This window comes from Panthera onca, chromosome E1 (genome assembly GCF_046562875.1).
Source record: "Panthera onca isolate mPanOnc1 chromosome E1, mPanOnc1 haplotype 2, whole genome shotgun sequence".
Lineage (NCBI taxonomy): Eukaryota > Metazoa > Chordata > Mammalia > Carnivora > Felidae > Panthera > Panthera onca.
In genome coordinates, this window is record NC_138352.1 from 30,741,425 (window position 1) to 30,763,928 (window position 22,504).

The 22,504-nt window shown below is 38.5% G+C and overlaps 1 protein-coding gene across 1 annotated transcript; it reads left to right on the forward strand.

The window, feature by feature from the left end:
* Positions 1-5,051: 5,051 nt before the first annotated feature.
* LOC132688648 (olfactory receptor-like protein DTMT) lies at positions 5,052-6,045 on the forward strand. Its single transcript, XM_060647860.3, has one exon. It carries the CDS (start codon positions 5,052-5,054, stop codon positions 5,994-5,996), a length of 945 nt encoding a protein of 314 aa, XP_060503843.2. The 3' UTR covers positions 5,997-6,045.
* Positions 6,046-22,504: the final 16,459 nt, after the last annotated feature.

Here is a 22,504-nt window from a genome sequence, read left to right on the forward strand (position 1 = left end):
GCTTCCCACCCCCACAATTTTGGGCTGCTAATTTAGAGATCTTATGTTCTGTTGTAGTCTGGTTTGCCCCAAATGCAGACACTGAGACGAAGTCTTATTATTCACTAGTAGTTTATTTGGGACTGTTACCTCACAGGGGAAGAGACAGAAGCAAAGAAGGGAAAACCAGTAACCGGGGTGGCTTATTTAAGTTGGCCACTACTGGGGTGAATAAGACTTGATGAAATGCATCATAGGATCATCCACCTTAATGAAAACGGGGGAAGCATATATTCATCAGCTCCCACTACTTTTTTTTTTTAATATTTATTTTTTGGGAAAGTGCAAGTTGGGGAGGGATAGAGAGAGGGGGACAGGGGATCTGACAGCTGGCAGCAGCGAGCCTGATGTGGGGCTCGAACCCATGAACTGCAAGATCATGACCTGAGCCAAAGTTGGATGCTCAACCAACTGAGCCATCCAGGTGCCCTGCGACCACTTGTTTTTTAAGGGTTGGCCCACGGATCCTAAACTTCCTTACACTTTCGGGTTGTGTACAGATGAATATTAAACTGGCTTCCCATGGTATTCTACTCCATGGAAGCAGGAAAACCCTATGACAGGACGCAATAAGCAGGTGGAGCAGGCCTGAGGTAATGCAGTTAGATTGTGTCTCCATAGAGCTGGTTGGAGTCTGCAGAACTGGTTACTGCAGCTGTAGCTGGAATGAAAGACCGTCTGAAGAGAATCTGAAGTGGTGCACAAGAAGTGTCTGGTGCAGTTCCCAAGGAGTGCTTTAATGGTTTTATTCTACTAGAAGCTGAGACTGCCACTTGGCCATTTTAAGTTCTTTATGTTACTGAACCAACAGTCAAACAAAGGAGTTACCATACTGTCTGGAGTAATTCAATCCAAATTAACAGTAGAAAAATGAATTTCTCTACACATTGAGGAAGCACTGTCTGATACCCAGGAGATTCTTTGGAGTACCACTTACTAAAATATAATGGAAAACTACAGCAACCCAATAAAGGCAATAACACTGAGGATTCGGACTCCCAAGGAATGAAGGTTGAATATAAAGAAACCATCCAGCTGAAGTCATACATATAGAGGAAGTATAGAAGAAGGAGTTATAAATACTAGCTGTGGCTTTGTGATCAATGCAGTGTAAGAAAGAGCTGGAAACTAGGAGATAATCTGACACATATGGAGAATGATAGAGTTGATAGTGGTGGTGGGGTGCTATTAAAGTTTCCTACGGAGGTGAGAAGCTAGACATACCTCAAAGGAATGAAAAATCTAGGTTTCTATCTTTGTGCAAAGCTGACTTGAACATACTCTGGGAGAGGTCTCTTTTACTCTAGTACTTTCTCTGTATCTGCATATGGTTGGGTCATAGAGCTCTAATTTTTATTAGCTGCAGGTTTCTCTCTCCCTTCGAGTATGTTTATGAGGAACTAGGTTGTAGTGAGAGATCATGCCACCCTGGGAATCTTTCCAAAATATGTCTTTCATGACATTTTGCTCAAAGACAACTGATGACATTTTGTTGCCTACAAGATAAAGCTTTTTACACTGTAAGATCTTTTAGGATATTCACAGTCTGGTCCCTCTTCGTTTCTATGACTTCTCCAACCATCCTCCTTCACCTCCCAAAATGTAGGCTCCAGCCCCACAGGACTACTGTCCATTCCCTAAACAGGCAGTGATTGAGCATCCATATATGAGCTTCTGTCTATCCTCACCGCCCCCCCTACCCCCCCCACCAAAGCATGATCAGGTATGATGGGTGATGTAGTCAATCACTGCTCCAAAACTCTGAGAGCATTTGTCCTAAGGGGTCCTGGGTAATTTCTGTGTCTTTAATGAGTTCCTTTAGGATCTAGACTCCTTTGGGATCCAGAGCCCCTTAGTCCCAGGGATGTGTAGAACGGAAGATGTGAGAAGGGATGTTGCAGACACAAGTGACAACTACAGAGGCTGTCACTTTACATTTCTTTGTAAATAAAGGTAAACAGGAACTTAGGTTAGTCTCCTGGAGTGCTCAGACACACTAAGTAAGTTGGGCAGAGGGTGAATGAGCTGATCTCTTAGGATCCTTCCAACCTGAGGGTCTTGCTTTCCCAGGTTGTATGATGTTCTGTAGGATGGTGCTTCGGGTATGATAACCCTCCTTTTCTTTACCTCCCTGGCTCCCAAGACTTCCCCCACATTCTAGAACTATTTTGATTGATGTTCATAGTTACATTGAGTCTTTTTATTAATTATAGCATTCGTAAATATTACTACATAATGCATCTCACAAGATTGTATCATTTTAACGGATCTCTGAGGCAAGCATTTATTTTTTTTTAATTTTTTTTAACGTTTATTTATTTTTGAGACAGAGAGAGACACAGCATGAACAGGGGAGGGGCAGAGAGAGAGGGAGACACAGAATCGGAAGCAGGCTCCAAGCTCTGAGCCATCAGCCCACAGCCTGACGCGGGGCTCAAACTCACGGACCGCGAGATCATGACCTGAGCTGAAGTCGGATGCTTAACCGACTGAGCCACCCAGGCGCCCCTGAGGCAAGCATTTAATACACAGGTTCTTAACCCTGGAATATATATTTGAATTACATTAGGAGCTTTAAAATACTTTGGATAGCCCTCTCCCCTCAGGAATCTGATTACATTTACTGGTACAGTAATCAGTATTTTAAAAATGTGTGTCCTTACTACTTAAAATGGTCCACAGACCAGCAGACTTGGCATCAGAAAATAAAAAATTTAGTGCCTAAAAAAATGTAGAATTTTAGGCACCACTGCAAATCTACAACATCAAAATTAGCATTTCACAGGACCCCTAGGCAGTTCATATGTAGATTTTTAGAAGCACTGCCTCTTGGGCCTCCCAGACTGAGAACCATTGATTGGCCATGTGAACAAGATGAGAGGCATCGTTAATGGAGCAGCTGAAGCTCCTACGCCTGATCCGTGGCAGTGTCTGCTAGCTCTCTGGTCTGTGCTTCCTAATGAGACGTTCGCACAAGGGATGGTGCCCGCTCATTTTCCAGAGGAGAAAAATTCTGATAAATGAGGTGTATGAAACTTCACTTGATGTCATTATCTGCTGCAACACCAGCACATATGTCCACGTATAAAAAATTTTAATGTGGCTCAAACAGCATCAGCAGGGTGAAAATTCTAGCCATTGGACTCAGTTATGCTTCTTTAGGGAGGGAACTTTTAATATTCCTTAATGCTCCTACTGAGCTTTCTTAGCTTTGAGGGACTCTCTGAGGTGTGGGTGTCTGGAGAAGCACTGGAATGAGGTCTCAAGGGTAGAAATTACCTTTATTTTTTCCTTTCCTCCACAAATTACTAAACCTGTCTATACATGAGATTTTTTTTATGGCAATACCACTGAATCCTATGGATACAACACAAGGAAAAAGTGATGGTGTGGATGTGTATACTGGGTTGTCTGTTTCAGTTAAAGAGCAGTGTGCTTGAAGTAGTCCAAATTTTCCATGAGTTAGAGATTATGTCAGGGAATTCTATAATAAAATGTCAAAAACTAGTAAGTTCTTGTTCTGAGAGTATTTAGTAGGAGTAGATATTCTAATAGGAGTTTGCTGTCTGTAAAGTTGAAGGAATGCATGTCTCAGCCTGAAGAACAGCCAATAAATATTTACGAAACACTGGCTACATCCAGGCACCATGCCAGGTGCTGGCACTTCTGTAGTCATGAAGGCAGACACGGCCTTTCCTGCATGAAGTTTACAGTCCATTAGGGAGGACAGTTATACACAATACCTTGGGCAGTATTAGGGAAAAGCCCAGGATCCCATGGAAACATAGCAGCAGGTTCACACTTGGTCTGGAGGGGACAGGAGAGGTGTAGCTGAAAGTGATGTTTAATATGCCTGAAGGGTAAGTAGGGCAAACCCAGGTGAAGAGGGAGCAGGGGGAGGAAGATGCTAGGCATGGGGGCCAGCAAGTGGAAAAGTCTGGAGGCAAGAAATTGTGACTTTCAAGTCCAGCATTTCTGGAGAGGTGAGTGTATGTCACTATGGGGCCAGGTGAAGCTGTGGAGGTAGGCCAGGGTCAGGTCAGGAAGCAATTTTGTGCCCTTGAAAGGAATTTTGCCTTTATCTTAAGAGCAGTGAGAATCTATGAAGACTTTAGGGAGAATGATGATCAGATTTTCATCTTAGAATACTGCAGTGTGAACGAAGGATATTAAAGGAGAGTATTCAAGCATGGACACAAGGAGATGAGTGAAGAGGCTGTTTCAATAGTGCAGACAAGACATGATGTCAGCCCAGCCAGGATAGTGATGGTTGAGATAAGGAGTGGATAAATGAGAAAGAGATTTATCGTGTCAGAATATATAGGACTTCATAGACTGGATGTTGATAATGACAGAAAGGAGGGAGTAAAAGAAAACTCTCAGGTGTATGACTTGAACCTGGATTTCTTTTACTGAGATATGAGAGACTTGGAGGCACAGATTAGGAGAGGAGCAGGGTGAGATCATGAGCTTTATTTGCGGTCTGTGGAGCTGAAAATGCTTGTGATATTCTATGATGAGATAATCACTACACAGTTGGGAATACAGTTCTGACAGTGATAGAGGTCTATCCATGAGGTTTAGATGGTAATTTATGCCATGGGAGTAAGCAACTCTTTTAGGGCTGTCTATGTAGCATTATAAGAGAATAGGATTTAGGAAAAAAAGCCCAAGAAAACACCAATATATAAAATTCTGTTATGGAAGACACCAATCACAGTTATTGAGAAAGAAGAGCTAAGAAACAGGATGATTGCACAGAAGGGATCAGAATGTTTCAGAAGGTATGGAAGAGTCAATATTATTAAATGCTAATTAACTAGAAAAAAAATTGAGCCAGAAAATGATTAGGTTAAGTGAATTGTTATATTTGTGGTTATAGAGTGTTGTGGATAACAAGGATGAAATCAATCTGTTGCAGAACAGCTTACAGACCATGTATCTTAGAAATATTTTCATTTTTATTCAGTTTTTTAATGGACACCATTATTTCCTCCTAAAGGACACAGACCATGACAAGAAGAAATCAAACTATTGTCTCAGACTTCCTCCTTCTGGGCCTGCCAATTGAGCCAGAGCAACAAAATCCGTTTTATGTCCTGTTCCTGGCCATGTATCTTATCACCATACTGGGGAATCTCCTGATAATTTTCCTGATTTGCCTGGACTCCCACCTGCACACACCCATGTATTTGTTTCTCAGCAATTTGTCTTTCTCTGATATCTGCTTCTCTTCTGTGACCATTCCGAAATTGTTGCAAACCATGCAGAGCCAAGACTCATCCATCCCTTTTACTGGCTGCCTGACCCAAATGTACTTCTTTCTGTTTTTTGCAGACCTGGAGAGTTTCCTCCTAGTGGCCATGGCCTATGACCGCTATGTGGCCATCTGCTTCCCCCTCCACTACACCATTATCATGAGCTCCAAGCTCTGTCTCTCCCTGGTTGTGCTGTCCTGGGTGCTGACCATGTTCCATGCTATGTTACACACTCTCCTCATGGCCAGATTGTGTTTCTGTGCCGACAACGTAATCCCCCACTTTTTCTGTGACATGTCTGCTCTGCTGAAGCTGGCCTGCTCTGACACTCGAGTCAATGAGTTGGTGATATTTATCATGGGAGGGCTCATTCTCGTCATCCCATTCCTACTCATTGTCATGTCTTATGCACGAATTGTGATCTCCATCCTCAGGGTCCCTTCTGCCAGGGGCATCCACAAGGCCTTCTCCACCTGTGGCTCCCACCTCTCTGTGCTGTCTCTTTTCTATGGGACAGTTATCGGTCTCTACTTGTGCCCTTCAGCTAATAATTCTGCTGTTAAGGAGACCGTCATGGCCGTGATGTACACTGTGGTCACCCCCATGCTGAATCCCTTCATCTACAGCCTGAGGAACAGAGACATGATGGGAGCTCTGGGAAGACTCCTTTTCAAAAAGAAAATTTCCTTCTCTGTATAATGGTAAAGCTGAGGATTTTTACATAATTTTATCAAGTAGATACACTGATGTTGACCCAGGCTTCTTTTTTTTCTCTCACCATGAATTTTTCTATTAAAAAGACCTACTAAATAATTGTTCAGTACATAATACAAATGAAGTGGGGTTATGTGGTTGCACTCAGAAAGGGGATCCCAATGACCTGCTAGCAGGTTCTTTCTATTTGCTCTTCCCAGGTGACCCTGAAGAAACATTATTTTTAAACTTTTAATTGAGCTTTCTGTTTCCAGTTGTGAAACAACTAATATGTTATTAGTTTTTATTATATTATATATAATTATATATTATATATATTTTTATTATTTATTTTATTTTATTTTTATTATAATATATATATTAAATTAGTTTATATTATATGTTTTGTTTGTTTTTTAACTAAAACTCTGCTTTAAGTAATGCCCTGCTCTCCCAGGTCAATATTGACTAAAACTCAAGCCTCTCACTCCTCTGCTTACTTTCACTAAACTGGACTTTCATTGTTGAACGCAGATTTTTACATACCTCTTCCTGAACAAGGGTTCGCGTTATTTTGTCTCCTCTTCTCCTCTGATTTATTTTCATGTCTACATTGTCTTTTTGACCTGATCTGAACCTAAAATGAACTTTCTATCTCATTTGCTACAATAGTTTGTTTTTGCCTGGGAGCTAACCCATACCTGGAACTCTATAAGTTACTCACACAGGTATGGGAAAGCCAGAGCCTGGTTAAAGCCTTACTGTTTAAGGCTGTCTTCCTCCTACTTAGTATTTTGAATTTTTTCAACAAATAGTACATCCATGAACTTATGCTACTCTTATGATTACTCCACAAAGGAATCTTATTACCATCTTAAAGATTGAAAATGTGGAATTTGATAACTTGCCAAAGTCCCAGAATTGGTCAATATTGAGCCTAAGATCTCAGACTATCTAATTTTAGAATTTCTTCTCATTTCCCCCACCTCAGAAATAAGGGAAAAGCCATTGATTTTTCAGTCAGCCCCATGTATAGCATTGTCTAGAATTCTAACTTTGGACTGTTCATTTCCTGTTATCTCTGATAGCATCTAAATCCATTATTTTAATCCTCTCAAAAATACTGCCTACCTCCACATATCTATCTGAAGTCTAAATCTTTTACAAGTTCTCAATTTTTGTTTTCATCTTCACAGTAGACCTCTCCCCTTGATGCTCTATGAGCACTTCAATCTTAACCTACAAAAAATTGAATTTTTATATTTCCCCCCAAACTTCCACTTTGCTTAAACTCCATTTGTTTTTAGCTTTACAGAAGTATAATTGATAAAAATTGCACACATTTAATGTAGACATCTTGATGAATTTAGACTTATGCATACACCCATGATACTATCACCACAACCAAGATATTAAATATATCCATAATATCCAAGAATTTCCATGTGTTCTTTTGTGTTTTTTTCTTTTTTGATAAGAATACTTTACATGGAATCTATCCTCTTCACATATTTTGGAGTGCACAATGCCATATTATTAACTGTAGGTATTATATTGTACAGCAGATCTTTAGAACTTAGTCATCTTATGTAACAGAAAGGTATACCCATTGAAAAACCAATTCTGCATTTCTTCGTCCCTCTGCCCCCAACAAACACTATTCAATTCTCCTTGTATGTGGTTATGACCATTTTAGACACCTCTTATCCAGAATAAAATCATGCAGTATTTGTCCTTCAGTTTGTGGTTGTTTCACTTAGCATAACATCCTCTAGTTTCATCCACGTTGTCATGAATTTTAAGACTTCTTTCTCTTTTTTTAAAAAAGATGAATGATAAGCCACTGTATGTATGTACTACATTTTCTTTATCCATTTATCTGTTGATGGGCATTTGGGTTGTTTACATATCTTGGCTTTTATAAATAATGCTGCAATGAACACAGAAGTGCAAATGCCTTTTTGAGATCCTGGTATCATTTCCTTTGGATATATACCCACATTGGGACTGCTGGATCACATGGTAGTTCTATTTTTAGTTATTTTGAGGAGACTCCTTACAATTTCCCATTGTGGCTGTACATTCCCACCAACTATACGTAAGAGTTCTCTTTTTCGGGGATACCTGGTTGGCGCAGTCTTTGAAGCATCTGACTTCGGCTCAGGTCATGATCTCACGGTTCTTGGGTTGTAGCCCCGCGTCGGGCTCTGTGCTGATGCTGCTCTGTGCTGAAGCTGTGAAGCTTCGAGCCTGGAGCCTGCTTTGGATTCTATGTCTCCCTTTCTCTCTGCCCTTCCTCCACTCGTGTTCTGTCTTTCTCTCCAAAAAATAAATAAACATTAAAAATTTAAAAAAAAAAAGGGTTCTCCTTTTTGACCACTTGTTATCTTAAAAAAGTAATATCCATCCTAACAGATATGAGGTGATATCTCATTGTGGTTTTTGATCTGCATTTCCCTGGTGTATTAGTGATATTGAGCAACTTTTTCATATACCTAATGGCCGTTTGTACATCTTCTTTGGAGAAATGTCTATTCAAGTCTTTTACTCATTTGTTAATGAGGTTATTTATTTTTATTTTGCTGTTGAGTTGTAGGAGAATCTTACATAGTTTGTATATTAACCCTTAATTAGATATTTGCAAATATTTTCTCCCATCCAATAGGATGCATTTTCATATTGTTTCCTTTGCTGTGCAGAAGCTTTTAAGTTTGATGTCTCATCAGAAGGTATCAAGTACTTAGGAATAAACTTAACCAAGAGGTGGAACACTTGTATATTAAGACTATAAAACACTGATAAAAAAATTTAAAGCAGATACATTAATGGAAAGACAGCCCTTGTTCATGGATTGGAAGAATTAATATTGTTAAGATGTCCATATTTCCCAATATACAGATTCACTGCAATCCTTATTTTTTTCCTCTTTTTTAATTAATTATTTTAGGGGCCCCTGGGTGGCTCAGTTGGTTAAGCCTCCAGTTTTAACTCAGGTCATAATCTCACAGTTCATGGGTTAGAGCCCTGCGTCGGGCTCTGGGCTGACAGCTCAGAGCCTGGAGCCTGCTTCAGATTCTGTGTCTCCTGCTCTCTTTGCCCCTCCCCCACTCATACTCTGTCTCTGTCTTTCTATCTCCCCCAAATGAATAAACATTAAAAAATATTTTTTTTTAATTTAAATTCAAGCTAATTAACATACAGTGTAGTCTTGGCTTCAGGAGTAGAACCATGTGATTCATCTCTTACGTATGACACCCAGTGCCTCACAGTAATCCTTATTAAAATCCCAATCGCGTGTTTTATAGAAAAAATCCTACAATTCATATGGAACTATATCAGACTCTGCAAAACCAAAGAAATCTTGAGCAAAAAGAACAAAGCTAGAGGCATCATAGTTCCTAATTTCAAAATATATTACAAAGCCACAGAAATCAAAACAGTAAGGTAGTGGTGTAAAGATAGACATACAGTCCAATGGAACAGAGTAGAGGACCCAGATATAAATTCATGTAATATACAATCAACTGATTTTCAAATAGGGCGCCATGAACATGCAATGGGGCAATGATAGTCTCTTCAACAAGTGGTGTTGTGAAAACTGGATATCCACATGAAAAAAGAATTCAGTTGGATATCTTATCTTACACCATACACCAAAATCAACTCAAAATAGAGTAAGGGGTTAAATAGAAGACCTAAAACTGTAAAACTTTTTGAAGAAAATATATAGGGAAAATTTCTTGACATTGATCTTGGCAGTGATTTCTTAGATTTGACACCAAAAGCCTAGGTAGCAAAACTAAACATAGACAAGTGGGACTGCATCAAATGATATTTCATTTCTTTTTTTTTTTTAATTTTTTAAATGTTTTTTTTATTTATTTTTGAGACAGAGAGAGACAGAGCATGAACGGGGGAGGGTCAGAGAGAGAGGGAGACACAGAATCCGAAGCAGGCTCCAGGCTCTGAGCTGTCAGCACAGAGCCCAACGCGGGGCTCGAACTCACGGACCGTGAGATCATGACCTGAGCTGAAGTCGGACGCTCAACCGACTGAGCCACCCAGGCGCCCCTGATATTTCATTTCTTGATTCATATTATCTTCCATCCAGTTACCCAAAGAACTGTTTGTGTGTCTATGTATTTATGAAAATGGGTTATTATTCAGTTTTTCTTTTTCCATTTACTATTATGCTTGCTGATTTATTTTAATATTCTCCATGTGTTACCTAAGGTACAGTAGTTGGTGTAACAAATAAACCCTGAAATTTCAGTGGTGTGATACAGTGAATGTTTTTTCTTGCTCATGTAAAATTGAGTTGGCATTGACACATGGAGAGCCCTATGTTTCATGTCATCAGGTTGATGGAGGCTCCATAGTCACCTCAGGTGTTGACATTCAGCCCCGAGGAAGACAGTGGGTAGAGGACGACAGTGAAGAGTTCAATGAACTGGAACCAGAAATGGCATACATCACTTTGACCTACATTTTGTTCTCCAGGACTCAGCCACATAGCTCAACTTAGATAAAAGGTGGATAAGGGGATGTGGTGAGAAATTGCTTCCTCCTAGACTGCCATGTAGATAGATAGTTAGATAGATAGATATTATTTTGAAATAATTACAGAGTCACAAGAAATTTAAAAAAATAGTACAGAAAGATAATTTGTACCTCATCTAGGTTCCTTCAGTGGTACCATTGTATATAAGTAGAACACGTTAACAAAACTAGGAAATTGACTAGCACATCACAATGAACTGGACCACAAACTTGGATTCTACCAGTTTTGCTGCACTCATTCTTTTATGAAGATTATGATGATGATGATGATGTCTTTGTGTGTAGTTTATGATAATTTATTACATATATGGATTCATATAACCATCAAAATCAAACTCCAGAACTGTTGTCTCACCACAGAGGATGTCTGCTGTGTTACATCTTCATACTTCAAACTGTAGTATATTTTGAGAGTAAAAGGGGTCTGGGACTATAATGGGACTGTACAGGAAACACAGGTATATATGATAATCTTAATTTTAGTTTATATAAATGGGATCATAGATGTTCAAAAAGCAACAGAGGGCAGAGAGAGAGAGATAAAAAGGGAAAATAAATGAATGATGAGTACCTCACATGCCATGTAAGAGTCTAGTGTGTAGAGATACATATCTTTTCCCTTTGTGTAAATACAGGTATGCATTTAATTGGTGCTGTACTAAAGAAGTATTAGCTGTTTAAAAAATGAAAGGAAAAACTGGCTACATTTGACCTACTGATAGACAATATTACTATAAAATGGGGTCCCTTGCTGGGGGATTTTCTTTTTTAATTTCAATATAGTTAACATACAGTATTATATTAGTTTCAGGTGTACAATATAGTGATTCAACAATTCTTTACATTACACAGTGCTATCCTGATCCCCCTCACCTGCCTCCCCACTGGTAACCATCACTTTGTTCTCTGTAGTTGAGTCTATTTCTTGGTTTCTCTCTTGCTTTCTTCTCTGCTTTGTTTCTTAAATTCCACATATGAGTGAAATCATATGGCTTTGTCTTTCTCTGACTGACTTATTTCGCTCACCATAATACTCTCTAGCTCCATCCATGTTGTTCAAATGGCAAGATTTCATGACTTTTTTGTATGGCTGAATAATATTCCAGTGTGTGTGTGTGTGTGTGTGTGTGTGTGTGTGTGTGTGTGTGTGTATTTCTTTATCCATTCATCAGTCTATGGACACATGGACTGCTTCCATAATTTGGCTATTGTAGATAATGCTGCTATAACCACTAGGGTGCATGAATCCCTTTGAATTAATGTTTTATATTTTGGGGGTAAATACCTAGTAGTGCAATTACTGGATCATAGGATAGTTCTATTTTTAACTTGTTGAGGAACCTCCATACTGTTCTCCAGAGTGGCTGCACCAGTTTGCATTCCCACCAGTAGTGCAAGAAGGTTCCCCTTTCTTCACATTTGCCAACTCTTGTTGTTTCCTGTATTGTAGATTTTAACCATTTGACAGGTGTGAGGTGATGTCTCCTTGTGGTTTTGATTTGTGTTTTCCTGATGTTGAGTGTTTTTTTATGTCTCTGTTGGCTATCTGTATGTCTTCTTTGGAGAAATGTCTGTTCATGTCTTCTGCTCATTTTTTAATTGGATTATTTGTTTTTTGAGTGTTGAGTTGTATCAGTTCTTTATATATTTTGGATATTAACCCTTTATCAGATATGTCGTTTGGAAATATCTTCTCCCATTCTGTAGGTTGCCTTTTAATTCTGTTGATTTTTTTCCTTTTCTTTGCAGAAGTTTTCATTTTGAGGTAGTCCCAATGGTTTGCTTTTAATTTTATTTCCTTTGCCTCCAGAGACATATCTAAAAAAATGTTGCTGTGGCCAAAGTCAGAGACATTATTGCCTGTGCTCTCTTCTAGGATTTTTGTGGCTTCAGGCCTCACCTTTAGGTCTTTAATCCATTTTGAATTTATTTTTGTGTATGGTGTTAGAAAATGGTCCAGTTTCATTCTTTTGCATGGTGCTGTCCAGTTTTTCCTATAACATTTGTTGAAGAGACTGTATTTTTCTATTGTACATTCAATTTCTCCTTTGTTGAAGACTAATTGACCATATAATTGTGGGTTTATGTCTTGGTTTTCTATTCTGTTCTCTTAGTCTATGTGTCTATGTTTATGCCAGTACCATACTGTTTTTATTAATATAGTTTTGTAATATACTTGAGGTCTGGAATTGTGATGCCTCCAGCTTTTCTTTGGAAATAACTTTTTTTTTTAATTTAAAGTTTGGCTGGTTAACATACAGTACAATATTGGTTTCAGGAGTAGAATTCAGTGATTCATCACTTACACACAACACTCAGTGCTCATCACAACAAGTGCCCTCCTTCATACCCATCACCCATCTAGCCCACCTCCCACACACCTCCCTTCATCAACCCTCAGTTTGTTCTGTGTCATCAAGAGTCTCTTGTGGTTTGTTTCCTCTCTTCTCCCCACCCCCCCCCCACCCCTGGCCCCACTGCTTCCCATACATCAGCCTGTTTTGTTTCTTAAATTCCATGTATGAATGAAATCGTATGGTATTTGTCTTTCCCTGATTGACTTATTTCACTTAGCATAATACATTCAAACTCCATCCATGTCATCGCAAATGGCAAGATTTCATTCTTTTTGGTGTCTGAGTAATATTCCATTGTATATCTACACCACATCTTCTTTATCCATTCATCAGTTGTTGAACATTTGGGCTCTCCCTATAGTTTGGCTATTGTTGATAATACTGCTATAAACATCAGGATGCATGTGTTGCTTCAAATCAGCACTTTTGTGTTCTTTGGGTAAATATCTAGTAGTGCAGTTGCTGGATTGTAGAGTAATTCTATTTTTGGTTTTTTGAAGACCTCCCTACTGCTTTCCAGAGTGGCTGCCCCAGTTTGCATTCCCACCAAAAGTGCACAAGTGCTCCTTTTTCTCCACATCCTCACCAAAACCTGTTGTTTTTTGTGTTAACTAATTTTAGCCATTCTGACATGTGCGAGGTGGTATCTCATCATGGTTTTGATTTGTATTTCCCTGATGATGAGTTTTGTTGAGCATCTTTTCATGCATCTGTTAGCCATCTGGATGTCTTCTTTAGACACTTTTTTTGGAGGGTGTTGAGTTTGATAAGTTCTTTATAGATTTTGGATACTAATCCTTTATCAGATATGTTGTTTGCAAATATTGTCTCCTATTCCACAGGCTGCCTTTTAGTTTTGTTGATTGTTTCCTTTGCTGTGCAGAAGCTTTTTATCTTGATGAAGTCCGATTAGTTCATGTTTGCTTTTATTTCCCTTGCCTTTGGCGGTATCTTGTAAGATGTTGCTCTGGCCCAGGTCAAAGATGTTCTGCTTGTGTTCCCTTCCAGGACTTTTAATGGTTTTCTGTCTCACATTTAGGTCTTTCATCCATTTTGAATGAATTTTTGTGTAATGTGTAAGAAAGTAATCCAGTTTCATTCTTCTGCATGTCGCCAGTTTTCCTAACACCATTTGCTGAAGGGACCTTTTCCCATTGTATATTCTTTCCTGCTTTGTGGAAGATTAGTTGGCATGTAGTTGTGGGTCTGTTTCTGGATTTTCTACTCTGCTCCATTGATCTGTGTGTCTCTTTTTGTGCCAGCACCAGACTGTCTTGATGACTATAGGTGTAGTATAGCTTGAAACTTGAAATCGTGATGCCTCCAGTTTTGTTTTTCTTTTTCAGGATTTTACTTTGACTAACAAGATCTTTTGTGCTTCCATACAGATTTTAAGATTGTTTGTTCTAGATCTGTGAAAAATACTGATTGTATTTGATAGGTATTGCATTAAATGTGTAGATTGCTTTGGGTAGTATAGACATTTTAACAATGTTTGTTCTTCCAACCCATGAGAATTGAATGCTTTTTCATTTCTTTGTGTCCTCTTCAATTTCTTTCCTAAGTGTTCTCTAGTTTTCAGACTACAGGTCTTTTCTTCTTTAGTTAGTTTTATTCCTAGATATCGTATTGGTTTTGGTGCGATTGCAAATGGGATTGATTCCTTGATTTCTTTTCCTGCTGCTTTGTTACTGGTGTATAGAAATGCAACAGATTTCTGCATGCTAATTTTATATCCTGCGACTTTGCTGAATTCATGTACAAGTTCTAGCAATTTTTTGGTGGAGTCTTTTGGGTTTTCTACATAGAGTATCATGTTATTTGCAAACAGTGAATGTTTGACTTCTTCCTTGCTGATTTGTCTGCAATTTATTTCTTTTTGTTGTCTGATTGCTGAGGCTAAGACTTTTAGTACTATGTTAAATAGTAATGGTGAGAGTGGACAGCCTTGTCTTGTTCCTGATGGTAGGGGAAATGCTCTCAGTTTTCCTCCGTTGAGGAATGATATTAGCTGTGGTTCTTTTGTATATGGCCTTTTTGATGTTGAGGTATGTTGCATCTGTCCCTTCTTTCTTGAGGGTTTTTATCAAGAAGGAATGCTATATTTTGTCAAATTCTTTTTCCGTATCTTTGACAAGATCATATGGTTCTTATCCTTCTTTTATTAATGTGGTGTATCATATTGATTAATTTGCAAATATTGAATCATACTTGCAGCACAGGAATAAATCTTATTTGATCATGGTGAACAATTCTTTTTTAATTTTTAATTTTTTTAATGTTTATTTATTTTTGAGAGAGAGAGAGAGCAATCAGGGGAGCCACAGAGAGAGAGGGAGACACAGAATCTGAAGCAGGCTCCAGGCTCTGAGCTTCATGGTGAACAATTTTTTTGATGTCCTGTTAAATTATATTTGCTGGTATTTTGTTGAGGATTTTTGCATCCATGTTCATCAGTGATATTAGCCTGTAATTCTCATTTTTAATGGGGTCTTTGTCTGGCTTTAGAATTAAGGTAATGCTGGCTTCATAGAATGCGTTGGGAAATCTTCCTTCCATCTCTGTTTTTTGGAAGAGTTTGAGAATAGGTAGTATCTCTTCATGAAATGTCTAGTAGAATTCCCTTGAGAAACCATCTGGCCCAGGATTCTTGTTTGGTGGGAGATTTTTTTATTACTGATTCAATTTCTTTTCTGGATATGGATCTTTGAATTTTTCTATTTCTTCCTCTTTCAGTTTTGGTAGTTTGTGAGTTTCTAGGAATGTTTCCATTTCTTCCAGATTTCCAATTTGTTGGCATATAATTTTTCATAGTATTCTCTTATAATTGTTTTATTTCTGTGGTGCTGGTTGTGATCTCTCCTTTTTCATTCATGGTTTTATCTATTTGGGTCCTTTCTCATTTCTTTTTGATATCTGTGGCTAGGTGTTTATCAATTTTGCTTATTCTTTCAAAGAACCAGCTCTTAGTTTTGTTGATCTGTTCCACTGTTTTTTGTTTGTCTGTGTGTATATTGTTTATTTCTGCTCCAATGTTTATGATTTCCCTTCTTCTACTGGGTTTAGGTTTTGTTTGCTGTTCCTTTTCAAGCTCCTTTTGGTGTAAAGTTAGGCTGTGTATTTGGGACATTTCTTGCTTCTTGAGATAGGCCTGAATTGTAATATACTTTCCTCATAGGACTGTCTGTTGCATCCCAAAGGGTTTGGACTCTCATGTTTTCATTGTCATTGGCCTCCATGTATTTAAAAATTTTTTTTAACGTTTATTCATTTTTTGAGAGATGGAGGGAGACAGAGCGTGAGTGGGGGAGGGGCAGAGAGAGAGAGGGAGGCACAGAATCCGAAGCAAGCTCCAGGCTCTGAGCTGTCAGCACAGAGCCTGATGCGGGGCTTGAACTCACGAACTGTGAGATCATGACCTGAGCTGAAGTCGGACGCCTAACTGACTGAGTCACCCAGGTGCCCCTGGCCTCCGTGTATTTAAAAAAAAATTCTTCTTTAATTTCCTGGTTCACCCATTATTCTTTAGTATGATATTCCTTAACCCCCATGTATTGGAGGGCTTTCATTGTTTCTTGTGGTTGACTTCAAGTTTCACAGCATGATCCAAAAATATGCACTGTATGATCTCAACTTTTTGTACTTGTTGAGGGCTGATTTGTGAACAGTATGTGATCTATTCTGGAGAATGTTTCATGTGCACTTGAGAAGAATGTGTATTCTACTGCTTTCGGATGAAATGTTCTGAATATATGTTAAGTCCTTCCAGTCCAGTGTGTCATTCAAAGCCATTGTTTCCTTGTTGATTTTCTGCTTTGACAATCTGTCCATTGTTGGAAGTGGGATATTAAAGTCCCCTACTATTATGGTATTATTATCAGTGAGTTTATTTATGTTTATGAATAATTGATTTATATATTTGGGTGCTTCCAAGCTGGGGCATAAATATATTTAATTGTTAGATCTTCTTGATGGATTGACCCCTCAATTATGATATAATGCCCTTCTTCATCTCTTGTTACAGTCTTTGCTTTAAAATATAGTTTGTCTGATGTAAGTATGGCTACTCCAGCTCTCATTTGACATCTATTAGCATGACAGATGGTTCTCCATCCCCTCGCTTTCAATCTACTGGTGTCTCTAGGTCTAAAATGAGTCTCTTGTAGGCAGCATAGTTGGCTCTTTTTTTTTTAATCCATTTTGATACCCTGTGTATTTTGATTGGAACATTTAGTCCATTTACATTCAGAGTGGTTATTGAAAGATATGAATTTACTGTCATTGTGTTGCCTGTAGAGCTGGTGTTTCTGGTGATGTTTTCTGTTCCTTTTTAGTCTTTGTTGCATTTGGTCTTTTTTTGTCTTTTTTTTTCTCCACTCAAAGAGTTTCCCCTTAAAATTTCTTGCAGGGCTGGTTTAGTGGTCACAACGTCCTTATTTTTTGTCTGTCTGGGAAACTCTTTATCTCTCCTTCTATTCTGAATGACAGGCATGCTGGATAAAGAATTGGTGGCTACATATTTTTCCCATTCAGCACGTTGAATATATCCTGCCATTCCTTTCTGGCCTGGCAAGTTTCTGTGGGCAGATCTTTACAGATCTGTCTTCACTTGTAGTTTGAGTACTTTTTTTACCCTTGCTGCTTTCATGATTTTTTTTTCCTGTGTATTTTGTGAATTTGACTATGATATGCCTTGGTGATAGTTGGCTTTTGTTGAATTTAATGGGAGTTTTCTCAGTGCTCCTTGTATTTTGATATCTGCGTCCCAGTTCTATAGCCCTGGAGCTGAAAGTTTGCACCCCTTCCTCTTCAGGAAAACTTCACAGAGGAGCAATTAATCACACGTCATTTCCATCAGAACCCTGCGTTCCCCCTGCCTGTGTCCAACTTTTTAATCTCAGGTTCATGACTGAGCTTCAAAACTCCAAATTTAAGGATTCCTGCAGCACAGACCCATGCTCTTCCTCTAGGGGAGGGTCTTACCATGCTTTTGACTTTTGCTGGTCTGTGCAAAAAAAGCAGTGGCATGACAGTGCAGCTGTTCGGACTTTATGTCAGAACAGAAAGCCAGCACCCCTGCGTACTGCCCTCAACCTGAGGGAGTCCCCTCTCTTATGCCTGGAAATTGCACAGCCCATTTGCACAACCCATCTTCCTTGTGACCCAAGGGATCGTCAGACCATGCTGTCACTCCCGGGATTCTCTCCTGCTGTACCACTTGAGCGCCTTTAAGCCAGGCACTTCCCTCACTGGTAGCAGACTGCTAAAAGTTCAGATTTTGTGCTCCCCTGCTTATATTACTTTGCAGTAGCTTCTGTGAGCCAGCTCCCTCCTACTGCTGTACCCAGAGCAATATCTCCTCCTGTAAACTCTTCGCACTTTCTCCCTTCCAAAAGGTGGTTGCTTTTCTGTTCTAGTCTTGCAGCTTTCATTCTCTCAGACCCCTGATTTTTTTTGGTGTTCAGAATGATTCGATAAAACTAGCTGTGTTAAGGGATGAAACAAGCTTAGGGTTTCCCTACTCCTCTGCCATCTTAGCTCCAGGAGCCAGCCAGCTTTTTTTCTTTCTTCTCTTTTTCTTTCTTTCTTTCTTTTTTTTTTTATTTTGGCAAAAAACCCCACATAATATGAGATCTACCTTATTAGTGAATTTGTAATTGCACAGTAGAGCACTATTAACTCTATGCACTTTGTAGTAGGGCAGATCTCTAGGACTTTTGCATCTTGCGTGATTGAAACTCTATACCCACTGAACAGCAACTCTTCATTTCCCTCTTCCCCAGCCCTGAGCAACCAGTATTCTACTTTGTGCTTCTATGGGTTTGACTACTTTAGAAACCTCATGTAAGTGGAATCATGCAGTAATTATCTCTCTCTAACTGTAATGTCTCTGTAACTGACATTAGCATAATATGTCCTCCAAATTTATGTTTTGTAGCATATGACAGATTTCTTTCTGTTTTAAGGCTGAATAATATTGTTTTATGTATATACTGCAGTTTCTTTATCCATTCATCCACTGATAAATGTTTAGGGTGTTTCTGTCTCTTGGCTAATCTGAATAATGCTGCAATGAATACGGGAGCACACATATCTTTTCAGGATCCTGTTTTCATTTCTTTTGAATAAATACCTAGAAGTGGGATTGTTGGATCATTTGAGAATTATATTTATAATTTTTGAGGAAATTCCACACTGTTTTCCATAGTGGCTCCACTATTTTATATTTCTACCAACAGTGCACAAAGGCTACAATTTCTCCATTTCCATACAAATACTTTCTATTTTCTGGTTTGTTTGTTTGTTTGTTGATAATGGCCATCCTAACAGATGTGAAGTGTTACTTCATTGTGGTTTTGATTTGTACTTCCCTGATGATTAGTCATGTTGAGCATTTTTTTTTCATATGCCTATGGGCCATTTATATGTCTCCTTTGCCCATTTTTAAATTTGGTTATTTTGTTTTTTCCTCCAGCTTTTCTTTTATTTTCTTTTTTTAAGTTTTTATTTAAATTCCATTTAGTTAACATGCAGTGTAATATCGTTTCTGGTGTACAATTTAGTAATTCAACACTTCCATACAACACCCTGTGCTCATCACAACAAGTGCCCTCCTTAATCGCCATCACCTATTTAACCCATCCCCCCTCTGGTAACCATCAGTTTGTTCTCTACAGTTAAGAGCCTGCTTCTTCGTTTTCCTCTCTCTCTTTTTTTCCTCTATGGTTGTTTGCTTTGTTTCATTTTTTTAAAGGTTATTTACTTATTTTTGAGAGAGAGAGAAAGTGTGAGCAGAGGAGGGGCAGAGAGAGGAAAGAGGGAGAAGAAGAGAGCCAAACAGGGTCCACACTAATAGTATGAAGCCTGATGCGGGCCTCAAACCCACCCACTGTGAGATCATGACCTGAGCCAAAGTCAGTTGCTTAACCAACTGAGCCACCCACGCGCCCACTTGTTTGTTTTGTTTCTTAAATCCCACATATGAGTGAAATCATATGGTATTTGTCTTTTTCTAATTGGCTTATTTCTCTTAGCATAATACTCCGTAGCTCCATTTATATTGTTACAAATGGCAAAATTTCATTCTTTTTTATAGCTGAATAATATTCTATTGGTTATATATACCACATCTTCCTTATCCATTCATCAGTCCGTGAACATTTGGCCTATTTCCATAATTGCCTATAGTAGATAATGCTGCTATAAACATTGGGTGCATGTATCCCTTTGAATTAGTATTTTTTTAAAATTTTTTTTAATGTTTATTTATTTTTGAGACAGAGAGAGACAGAGCATGAACGGGGGAGGGTCAGAGAGAGGGAGACACAGAATCTGAAACAGGCTCCAGGCTCCGAGCTATCAGCACAGAGCCCGATGCGGGGCTCTAACTCATGGACTGCGAGATCATGACCTGAGCCAAAGTCGGCTGCCCAACCGACTGAGCCACCCAGGAGCCCCGAATTAGTATTTTTTTATTCTTTGGGTAAATACCTACTACTGCAATTGCTAGATCATAGGAAGTTCTATTTTTAACTTTGAGGAACCTCCCTACTGCTTTCCAGAGTGGCTGCACAGTTTGCATTCCCACCAACAATGCAACAGGGTTCCCTTTTCTCCACATCCTCACTAATACCTGTTGTTTCTTGCATTGTTGATTTTAGCCATTTTGACAGGTGTGGGTGATATCTTATTGTAGTTTTGATTTGTGTTTCCCTGATGATGATTGATGTTGAGCATCTTTTAATGTGTCTGTTAGCCATGTGTATGTCTTTTTTTGGAGAAATGTCTATTCATGTGTTCTGCCTATTTTTAAATTGGATTATTTGGTTTTTGAGTGTTGAGTTGTATCAGTTCTTTTTATGTTTTGAATATGAACCCTTTATCAGATATGTCATTTGCAAATATCTTCTCCCATTCAGTAGGTTGCCTTTTAGTTTTGTTGGTTTTTTTCCTTCACTGTGTAGAAGCTTTTTATTTTGATGTAGTCCCAATAGTTTATTTGTGACTTTGTTTTCCTTGCCTCAGGAGACATATCTAGTAAGAAGTTGCTATGGCCAGGAGTGCATGGATGGCTCAGTTGGTTCAGTGTCCAACTTTGGCTCAGGTCATGATCTTGCATTTCGTGAGTTTGAACCCCACGTTGGACTCTCTACTGTTAGCACAGAGCCCTCTTTGGATCTGTCCCTCTCTCTTTGCCTCTCTTTCTCTCTCAAAAATAATTAAACATTTAAAAAAAGTTGCTATGGCCTATGTCAGAGGTTAATGCCTGTGTTCTCCTCTAGGATTTTAATGGTTTTCCTGTCTCACATTTAGGTCTTTCATCCATTTTGAATTTATTTTTGTGTGTGGTGTAAGAAAGTGGTCCAGTTTCATCCTTTTCATGTTGCTGTCCAGTTTTCCCAGCACCATTTTGGAAGAGACTGTCTTTTTCCCGTTGGATGTTCTTTCATGATTTCTAAAGATTTATTAGCCTTATAGTTGTGGATTTGAGTCTTCTCTCTTTTTTTTTTTTTTTTTATGAGTCTGGCTAGAGGTTTATCAATTTTGTTTATCAATTCTTTTCAAAGAACCAGCTCCTGATTTCACTGATCTGTTCTATTGTTTTTTTAGTTACTATATCAGCTATTTCTGCTCTAATCTTTATTATTTTCTTCCTTCTCATGTTTATTCTTCTTTTTTCTAACTCCTTTAGGTATAAGGTTGAGTTGTTTATTTGAGATTTTTCTTGCTTCTTGAGGTAAGCCTGCATTGCTACAAACTTCCCTCTTAGAACCTCTTTTGCTGCAACCCAAAGGTTTTGGATGACTGTGTTTTCATGTCATTTATTTCCATGTCTTTTTGATTTCTTCTTTGATATCTTGGTTGACCCATTCATGTTTAGTAGCATGTTATTGTAACCTTCATGTATTTGTGGTCTTTCTAGATTTTTTCTTGTGGTTGATTTCTAGTTCATAACACTGTGGTCAGAAAAGATGCATGGTATGACTTCAGTCTTTTAATTTGTTGAGACTTACTTTCTGGGCTAATATATGATCAATTCTGGAGAATGTTCTGTGGGCACTTGAAAAGAATGTATATTCTGCTGTTTTAGGATGGCATAAATCTGTTAAATCCATCTGGTTCAGTGTGTCATTGAAAGCCATTGTTTCCTTTTTGGTTTTCTGTTTGGATAATGACCTGTCTACTGATGTAAGTAGGGTATTAAAAGTTGAAAGGGAATTTTCAAGGTAAGTTTGAATATGTGAAGTTTCTCTAACATGCTACCTTTAGAATCTAAACCACACCTAGGCTTAACTCAATTTTATTTAAGTCTGGCTGATTCCTTTAAGACATGGTGTCAATCTTTTGCTATCCCAGTGTTCTCTTTCCCCTTTGCACACCTTCTAATAGGATATAAAAAGTTTGTGCATATATAGGATAAGTGAGCCTTAAGTACATTTTAATGAGAGTAGACAGTAGGTTCTTTGTATAAGGAAGGTTAGAGTTGGGAAAACCTGACAAAACACAAGAGAGGTAAGGAGTGGTGACATGCTCAGTTTATGACAAGATGTGGCATTGCATGAATTGTTTTCTTGTCTATGCTGAGGCTAGAGTCTG

Bases quoted from the DNA above. Each gene is read 5' to 3' on its own strand.
- LOC132688648 (XM_060647860.3), top strand. From the start codon at position 5,052: ATGACAAGAAGAAATCAAACTATTGTCTCAGACTTCCTCCTTCTGGGC.